Below are 9,053 nucleotides of genomic sequence, written 5' to 3'. Positions count from 1 at the left end.
CCGGGTCCGGGAGGGAGGGGCCGAGGATGCGTTGCCATGGGAACGGGATGCAGCCGTGGAGTTTTGGGGGGGGGGGGTCAAGGACCCCTTTCCATGCGGATTCTGGGGGTCGGCGCCCCGTTTCCATGGCAACGGGAGGGCCGGGGACGCGTTGCCATGGGGACGGGATGCGGCCGTGGGATGGAGGGCCCCGAGCCCGTTTCCGTGTGGATTTTTTGGGGTGGGGGGGGTCGGGGGCGCTGTTGGGAGCCCGAGGGGCTCCGGGGGGGCCCGGAGCGCCCCCAGCCCGCGCCGCGCCCCCGCAGCTCCGGGCGGCCGCGGCTCCCGTGGGATCTGCGGGCTCTTGTCTCGCCAAATCCCCGGAATTTGATCGCTCGGAGCGCCCCCGGCGCGGGGGGGGGACAACGACCGGGCGGCCCCGGTGATCATTAACCCGCGGGGGGGCGGGGGGCGGTACCGGGATCGGTACCGGGACAGTACCGGGATCGGTACCGGGGGTCGGTACCGGGATCGGTACCGGGGGGTCCCACCCCGCCCCCTCGCGTGGGCGCGATGCAGCGGAGACAGCGAAGGTGCGGACTGGGGGTGCGGGGGGGCAGCCCGGGGGGGCAGCCCGGGGGGGCAGCCCGGGGGGACAGCGGGGACACGGCCCTGCCGGTGGCCTTGACCCCGGGCCGGCTCGGGGGGCGGGGAGGGGGCGGGGAGGGGGCAGCGCCCCTGGGGGCGGGGAGGGGAGGGGGGGGTCAGTGCCCCGGGGGGGGCAGGGGGGGTCAGAGCCCCAGGGCCGGGCACAGAGCGGCAGCGCTGCTCGGATGGGGCGGCAGAGCCAGCGCGGGTGAGTGGGGGGCGTGGGGGCTCCCTGCGGTGGGGGGGGCACCCGGGGGCCCCGACATCGGGGGGTCCCCAGGCCCACCCAGGGGGTTCAGCAGCTGCACTGCCAGAGGGGTTTGGGGCTGCTGAGGGACTCCGGGCTGCGGGGAGGGTTTTGAGGTCACCCCATGGTGTCCCCAGATTTTTGGGGTTCACCCCATAGTGTCCCCAGTTTTTCGGGGGTCATCCCATGGTGTCCCCATTTCCCCCGGGGACATCCATGGTGTCTCTGGTTTCACTGGGGGTCAGCCCAGGGTCCGCCTGGTTTTTCTGGGCGCTCTGCTCCTCCCCGTGGCGGTTCCAGTTGTGCTGGGGGTCCTGCCTTGGTCCCCCTCGGTTTTTCGTGGTCACCCCAGCTCGGCCGGGATCGTGGCGCTGCTGGAGCGGGGGGTGCCCAGCTGAGCCCCATCCCCTCTCCGGGGCTGACCCCCTGTCCCCGTGTCCCCCAGGATGTGGCAGCTGGGGCTCCCCTGGGCGCTGGCCCTGCTGCTCACCGCGGCCAGCTCCGGCGCCTCGGCGGAGCCCGCGGACCCCGCGTCCATCTTCGCCGACCTGTCGCCGGCGGAGCTGCGGGCCGTGCGGGCCTTCCTGATGGAGCGGCCGGAGCTGGGGCTGTCCCCGAGCCGGGGGGGCCCCCTGGCCAAGAACTCGCTGTTCCTGGTGGAGCTGCTGCCGCCCAAGAAGCGCTCGGCGCTGCGGTTCCTGGAGCACGGCGGGGCGCGCCCGCGGCGCGAGGCTCGGGCCGTCATCTTCTTCGGGGCGCAGGCGGAGCCCAACATCACCGAGCTGGCCGTGGGGCCGCTGCCGCGCCCCAGCTCCTACCGGCCCCTGCCCTTCAAGGGCGGCCGCGCCGTGCCCTTCTGGGCGCGCCCCATGACCCGGCTGGAGTACGAGCTGCTGCACGAGGCGCTGGTGGCCGCCCTGGCCCCGCTGGAGCCGCTGCTGCGCGAAGCCACCGGCTTCGGCTTCCAGAACTGCTCGGAGCGCTGCCTGACCTTCTCGGACATCGCCCCGCGCGGGCTGGGCCCCGGCGAGCGCCGCACGTGGCTGGTGATCCAGCGCTTCGTGGAGGGCTTCTTCCTGCACCCCGCGGGGCTGGAGGTGCTGCTGGACCACCGGGACCCCGACCCGCGGCGCTGGGCCGTGCTGCGGCTCTGGTACAACGGGCGCTACTTCGGCAGCGTGCGGGAGCTGGCCGAGAGCCACGCGCGGGGCGCGCTGCCCCTGGCCCGCCTGCCCGAGCCGCCCGCCCGCCAGCTCTTCTCCAGCTACGAGCCCCGAGGGCGCTTCTCCAGCGGGACGCCCACCGAGGTGCACGGCGCCAAGGTGTGCGAGCCGCAGGGCCGGCGCTACCGGCTGCGCGGGAACCGGCTGGAGTACGGCGGCTGGAGCCTGGCCTTCCGCCTGCGCTCCTCGGCCGGCCTGCAGCTCTTCGACGTGCGCTTCGACGGCGAGCGGGTGGCCTACGAGCTGAGCGTGCAGGAGGCCATCGCCTTCTACGGCGGCCACTCGCCCGCCGCCATGCAGACCAAGTACATGGACGCGGGCTGGGCCATGGGCGCCTCCAGCTACGAGCTGGCCCGCGGCGTGGACTGCCCCGAGACCGCCGCCTTCCTGGACGCCCACCACCTCCTGGACGCCGACGGCCCCGTGCGCTTCCCCCGCGCCCTCTGCGTGTTCGAGCTGCCCACGGGCGTGCCCCTGCGCCGCCACTTCGACAGCGACTTCCAGGGCGGCTTCCACTTCTACGCGGGGCTGGAGGGGCGGGCGCTGGTGCTCAGGACCACCTCCACCGTCTACAACTACGACTACATCTGGGACTTCCTGCTCTACCCCAACGGCGTCCTGGAGACCAAGGTCCACGCCACCGGCTACATCCACGCCACCTTCTACACGCCCGAGGGCCGGCGCTACGGCAGCCGCGTGCACAGCCACCTCCTGGGCAACATCCACACGCACCTGGTGCACTACAAGGTGGACCTGGATGTCGCAGGTGAAGGCTCCCGACACCCCCTGGCTGTGGGGAGGGCGCTGGGAGAGAGGCTGGACCCACGGGGGGCTCCGGGGGCTCAGGTGCCTTGTTTCTGGAAGGGTGGCGTCACCCGGGCGTCACCCGCACCCTGAGATGATGATCCCCTCCGTGGTGGCATCTCTGCGGGGTCACACGCCTCCGTGGTGGTGGGATCTCACAGCCCTGGTGACATCCGGGGCTCCAGCCCTCTGTGGCATCTCTGCAGGGTCCCAGCCCCCCATGGGTGATGGCATCTGCCTGGGGTCCCAGCCCCTCATGGTGACATCTCTGTGGAATCCCAGTCCCCCAGGGTGATATTTCCCAGGCCACATCCACGGTAGCATCTCCTGGCGTCTCAGTCCCCTGTGGTGGTGGTGGTGGCATCTCCAAGGTGTCCCCAGCCCCCTGTGGTGGTGGCATCTCCATGGTGGCATCTCCTCAAAGGCCCTCCTCTCCATGCTGGTGTACCAAACTGGACCCCAGCCCACCGTGATGGCTTGGTTGTAGGGTCACAGACTTCCGTGGGGGTGGCATCTCAGCCCTCCATGTTGGCATCTCCATGAGGTCCCAGTCCACATTCACGGTGCCACCCCTGCGGTGTCCCACTCTCACCCTGGGGTGGGGCTGTGCCACCGTGTCCCCTCCACCGACGCGCGGTCCCCGCAGGCTCCGGGAACAGCTTCGAGACCATGGACATCCGCTTCGAGAACATCTCCAACCCCTGGAGCGCGGGGGCGCGCGTGGTGCAGCCCTGGCTGCACCGGGAGCCGCGGCGGCGGGAGCGCGAGGCCGCGCTGCCGCTGCACCGGCCCGCGCCGCGCTACCTGCTCTTCTCCAACCCGCGCCGGCGGAACCGCTGGGGCCACCGCCGCACCTTCCGCCTGCAGCTCAGCTCCCACGCCGGGCCCGTGCTGCCCCGCGGCTGGCAGGAGGAGCGCGGCGTCACCTGGGCCAGGTGGGCACCGGGGGCGTCTGCAGTGAGGGATGGGGCTCCCGTGTCACCAGCGTGTCACCTGCGGGGGCACGGCGTCCTTGCCCTGGTCACGCCGTCCTGGGGTGGCGCCTCTCCCTGCTGGCACCTCCCCATGCTGCCCTGGAGCTGGAGTAGGTCCTTGGGAGCCGGGGAACCTCCAGAGCTGGGAGCTCCCCCTGGAGCTGGGGAAACCCCTTGGGAGCAGCACAGGGGAGTTTGGGACATCCCGGGGCTGAGGGGGCTGTTGGAGCTGGAGCAGCCCTTGGGAGTTTGGGACATCCTGGGGCCGAGGGGGCTGTTGGAGCTGGAGCAGCCCTTGGGAGTTTGGGACACCCCAGGGCCGAGGGGGCTGTTGGAGCTGGGGAACTCCCTTGGGAATTTGGGACATCCTGGGGCCGAGGGGGCTGTTGGAGCTGGGGAACCCCCTTGGGAATTTGGGACACCCCGGGGCTGAGGGGGCTGTTGGAGCTGGAGCAGCCCTTGGGAGTTTGGGACATCCTGGGGCCGAGGGGGCTGTTGGAGCTTGGGAACCCCTGGAAGCTGAAGAGTCTTCAGGAGCTGTGAAACACCTTGGGAGATGAGGAAACCCTGGAAATGGGGACCCCCTCAAGATCTGGGGATCCTTCTGGGCTGGGAAATCCCTCGGGAGCTGGGGAGTCCCTCAGGGGACCTGGGGAATCCCCCTGGACTTGGGGAGCCCCTCAGGAGCTGAGGAGCGCACAAAGCTGGGGACCCCCCCACCCTTGCCAGCCCTATGTCCCCTGTGGGTGGCACAGGTGCAGGACCAGGGCAGGGTGGGACAGGAACCCCCCGCCCCCGGGCTGACCCCACCCCTCACCTGTGGCAGGTACCACCTGGCCGTGACACGGCGCCACGAGAGCGAGCCCAGCAGCAGCAGCATCTACACCCAGAACAACCCCTGGGACCCCCCGGTCACCTTCGAGAGCTTCATCCGCGACAACGAGACCATCGAGGACCAGGTGACACACGGGGGACGCTGGGCACGCGCGGCTGGTGGCCGCTGGGGGGTTCCATCCCCAGACCGGGGCCATCTCTGGGGGTTCCCCAGCTCCCGCGGGGATCCATGGTGCCACTGACACCGCGGTGTGTCCCCCCAGGACCTGGTGGCCTGGGTGACCGTGGGCTTCCTGCACGTGCCCCACGCCGAAGACATCCCCAACACGGCCACCCCCGGCAACGCCGTCGGCTTCTTCCTGCGCCCCTTCAACTTCTTCAGCGAGGACCCGTCGGTGGCGTCGCGGGCCCCGGTGATCGTGCGGCCTCTGGACCCCCCCGCCTGCTCCCGCCTGCAGATCCAGCGCTGGACCCCGGCCAGCCCCGGGCCCTGCGTGCACCCCGAGCCCTTCACCTACAACGGCACCTACCGCCAGGTGTGACGGGGACAGGGACAGGGGACACCGCTGGCGCCGGGCCGTGCGCCGCGGGACAGACGCAGCAGAGCCGGTGTCACCTCCCCGGCCCCGGCACCAGGGGGACACGGTGCCACCGGGGCGTGGGACACGTCACACTGTGTCACACGCTGCCACGGGCCAGGCCCAGCACAGGCGGTGTCACCTCCTCTGACCCCGGCACCGTGTGGCACCCCAGTGACACTGCGGTGGCAGATGTGTCACACTGCGCCACCTGTCAGGCTCAGTAAAGGCCATGCCAACCCTTCCACCACGTGGGTCACTGGTGCCACCAGGACACCGGCTGTGGGACATCACACAGTGTCACACACAGTGTCAGACAGTGCCGGTAAAGGCAATGTCACCTCCTCTGTTGGCACTGGCACCACGAGGACTCTGGTGCCACCAGGACACCACGGCATGGCTCACGTCACATTGTGACACACAGTACCACCTCTTGGGCTCAGTAAAGGTGATGCCGCCCCTTCTGCCACCACACGGGACCCCAGTGTCACAGGGACACCACGGTGTGGGACGTGTCACATGATGCCGTGTGCTGGGCTCAGTAAAGGCGATGTCACCTCCCCTGTCCCCGCGTCTCTGCCAGTGCTGTGGCCCAACCCGTCCCCAGTGTCACAGCCAATCACGGTGCCACCCGAGGCCATTGTCCCTCCCCCCAGCTCCCAGGAGGTGACACACACAGCCGGGGGTCTCTGTCTGGTTTATTGGGGGCACCTACGCGGGGGTGACATGCAGGGGTGACACGGGACAAACACAGCACACGCTACGGGGCGGCCGGGCAGTGCAGCCCCCGGAGCCCTGCGTCCCCTCCCTGGGCAGGGGTGACACTGCCGTGTGTCCCCTCCCTGTGCGGGGGTGACACTGCCGTGTGTCCCCCGTTTGTGCGGGGGTGACACTGCCGTGTGTCCCCCGTTTGTGCGGGGTGGGGGGCTCGGGGACGCACGGCCCGGCCGGACGGGGTGGGGGCACACGGAGGGTCCCGACCCTCCCTCAGCCGGGCCGTCCCTGGGGACACGGGGGGCACACACGGAGCCACCGGGCCCTGCAGCCACCGGGGGGGTCCCGGCGGGGACACACGGCGGGGACACGGCGGGGACACACACACACACACACACACACACACGGGGGGGCAACACGCGTGTCCCAGCGCAGCGGGACCCCCCCGACACACACGTGACGTCCTGGGGACAGGACCTGGGGACACACCTGTGCACACACACCTGTGCACACACACCTGTGCACACACACACACCTGTGCACACACACCTGTGCACACACACACACCTGTGCACACACACACACCTGTGCACACCTGTGCACGCACACACACACACCTGTGCACACACACACACACACACCTGCGCACACACACCTGTGCACACACACACACACACCTGCGCACACACACACACACACACACACCTGTGCACACACACACACACACACACACACACACACACACACACACACACACACACACAAACACCTGTGCACACACACACACACACGCCTGTGCACGCCTGTGCACACACACACACACACACCTGTGCACACACACACACCTGTGCACGCCTGTGCACACACACACCTGTGCACCCCCCCGCCGCCCCGGGGCTCGGGGAGCAGCACGAGGAGGAGGAGGAGGAGGAGGAAGAGCAGCACAGTCTGACAGTCCGGGGCAGGGGCCCTGGGGTGAGGCGGGGTTACGGGGCGTCCCGGCGGCCCCGAGCTCCCCCGCGGGCCGCCGGCACCGAGGGCAGTGTCCGTGGGGCCGGAGCCCCGGCGGGGCAGGCCCGGGAGGGCTCTGGGGACCCCAGGGCTGGGGGCTCTGTGTCCCCACCCTCAGGGGTCCCAGGGCTCTGGGGACCCTGGGCTGGGGGCTCTGTGTCCCCCCATTCCGGGCTCAGGGGCCCCAGGGCTCTGCGTGTCCCACGGCCTGGGCTCTGGGGGTCCCACATGCTGGGGACAGGGGTCCTGCAGCTCTGGGGGTCCCACGTGCCAGCCTCCAGGGCTCCCAGGGCTCCCAGGTGCCAGGGTGGGGGGCTCCGAGGGCTCTGGGGTTCCCACCTTCCAGAGCTGGGGGTCCCAGGGCTCCAGGACTTGCAGGGTTCCGGGGGTCCCACGGTCCGGAGCCGGGGATCCCGTGGCTCCGGGGGTCCCGGGCGGCGGCGTCCAGGGCCGAGGGCTCCGGGGCTCCCACACTCCGGGCTCGGGGGCCCCCCGTGCTGGGCTCCGGGGGTCGCGTGTCTCGCGCTCTGAGGGCCCCAGGGGTCCCACGTCCTGGGCTCCGAGGGCTGCGGGGGTCCCGCTTTCCGGGGTCGGGGGTCCCGTGGCTCCGGGGGTCCCGCCGCGCCCCGGCGCTCCCATTAGCTGCCGGGGTCGGAGCAGTGTCTCTGCAGCGGGGGGGTCCCCGGGGGGGTCCCCGCGGGCGGGGGCAGCGCCCCGGGCAGGGAGCGGCGCCGCGGGGGGGGCGGCTCCAGCAGCAGCACCACGTCCGGGGGGTCCGGGGCGCGCGGGGGGCGCGGGACCTGCGGAACGGGGCGGGGGGGGGGGGGGGTCAGTGGGGGGGGCACCGGCAACGGGGGGGGGGCCGGGGTGCGCCCCCCCCGATACCGACACCCCCCGGGGGCAGGGGGACAAGGGGGCAGGCACAGGAGGGCGGCACCCCCAGTCCGGGGGCTCGGGGGTGACCCCAACACACGGCGGGCACTAAGACGAAGCGATGCCCCCAAACCAGCACACCCCCAGTCTGAGGGGCTCGGGGGTGACCCCAACACACGGCGGGCACTAAGACGAAGTGATGCCCCCCAAACCAGCACACCCCCAGTCTGAGGGGCTCGGGGGTGACCCCAGCCCATGATGCACAGCAAGAGAAGCGGTACCCCCAAACCAGCACACCCCCAGTCTGAGGGGCTCCGGGGTGACCCCAGCCCATGATGCACAGCAAGAGAAGCGGTACCCCCAAACCAGCACACCCCCAGTCTGAGGGGCTCGGGGGTGACCCCAACACACGGTGGACACTAAGACAAAGTGATGCCCCCCAAACCAGGCACACCCCCAGTCTGAGGGGCTCGGGGGTGACCCTAACACACGGTGGGCACTAAGACAAAGTGATGCCCCCCAAACCAGGCACACCCCCAGTCCGGGGGCTCCGGGGTGACCCCTACCCCAGAGTCGGGCAGTGGAACCCCCCAGGCCAGGCGCCCCCCGGTCCCTCCTCACCTGAGCGAGCGGGCGGATGGGGGTGATGGGCAGGGTGGGGGGCAGCGGCCCCGGCGGGGGCTGGTGCGGGGAGGTCACGGCGCTGTAGGCGGGGGGCACCAGCACCTGGCGCTGCAGCAGATGCACGATGGAGGAGATGTCCGAGCTCAGCCGGGACTCCAGCCTGCGGGGCAGCGGGGCCGCCGCGGGATCAGACGGGAGACCCCCAGCCCATCCTTCCCATTGCCCCCCAGGACCCCCGGTACCCCCAGCCCATCCTTCCCATTGCCCCCCAGGACCTCCGGCACCCCCAGCCCATCCTTCCCATTGCCCCCCAGGACCCCCGGCACCCCCAGCCCATCCTTCCCATTGCCCCCCAGGACCCCCGGTACCCCCAGCCCACCCTTCCCATTGCCCCCCAGGACCCCCGGCACCCCCAGCCCATCCTTCCCATTGCCCCCCAGGACCCCCGGCACCCCCAGCCCACCCTTCCCTTGGCCCCTCAGGACCCCCGGCACTGCCCCTGTCCCACCCCTCTCTCAGGTGACTCGGGGGGCTCAGCCTGACC

General features: G+C 71.2%; 2 protein-coding genes across 7 annotated transcripts in view; one reads left to right on the top strand and one right to left on the bottom strand.

Moving 5' to 3' along the window:
• Positions 1-211: 211 nt before the first annotated feature.
• Positions 212-5,353, top strand: AOC1 (amine oxidase copper containing 1). The gene is made up of 5 exons (XM_036399383.2): positions 212-572; positions 1,320-2,863; positions 3,548-3,836; positions 4,702-4,834; positions 4,973-5,353. The coding sequence occupies exons 1-5, from the start codon at positions 553-555 to the stop codon at positions 5,249-5,251; spliced, it is 2,265 nt and encodes a 754-aa protein (XP_036255276.1). The 5' UTR covers positions 212-552; the 3' UTR covers positions 5,252-5,353.
• A 612-nt stretch (positions 5,354-5,965) lies between these two features.
• The window catches only part of KCNH2 (potassium voltage-gated channel subfamily H member 2), a 28,692-nt gene continuing 25,604 nt past the window's right edge, over positions 5,966-9,053 (bottom strand). Inside the window, exons 14-17 of one of the 6 annotated variants that reach the window (XM_054518057.1) lie at positions 8,507-8,669; positions 6,847-7,812; positions 6,583-6,642; positions 5,966-6,550 (exon numbers count right to left, since the gene is read on the bottom strand). In XM_054518057.1, coding sequence (XP_054374032.1) covers positions 7,651-7,812; positions 8,507-8,669 — 325 coding nt within the window. In that variant the 3' untranslated portion in view covers positions 5,966-6,550; positions 6,583-6,642; positions 6,847-7,650. Of the gene's footprint in view, positions 6,551-6,582; positions 6,643-6,702; positions 7,813-8,506; positions 8,670-9,053 lie in introns of those variants that run through there. The other 5 variants (XM_054518092.1, XM_054518079.1, XM_054518003.1 and 2 more) reach the window with 5 other exon arrangements.

The sequence above is a fragment of the Molothrus ater genome, chromosome 1 (genome assembly GCF_012460135.2).
Source record: "Molothrus ater isolate BHLD 08-10-18 breed brown headed cowbird chromosome 1, BPBGC_Mater_1.1, whole genome shotgun sequence".
NCBI lineage: Eukaryota > Metazoa > Chordata > Aves > Passeriformes > Icteridae > Molothrus > Molothrus ater.
The sequence above is the reverse complement of the archived record's forward strand: the minus strand, read 5'-3'. Positions and strand labels throughout refer to the sequence as shown.

What these genes read in the sequence shown, in the direction of transcription:
- AOC1 (XM_036399383.2), top strand. Translation starts at nt 553, where the DNA reads ATGCAGCGGAGACAGCGAAG. An exon ending in GGTGGACCTGGATGTCGCAG is followed by an intron (nt 2,864 to 3,547) that starts GTGAAGGCTCCC and finishes CGGTCCCCGCAG; the next exon opens with GCTCCGGGAACAGCTTCGAG. An exon ending in ACGAGACCATCGAGGACCAG is followed by an intron (nt 4,835 to 4,972) that starts GTGACACACGGG and finishes GTGTCCCCCCAG; the next exon opens with GACCTGGTGGCCTGGGTGAC.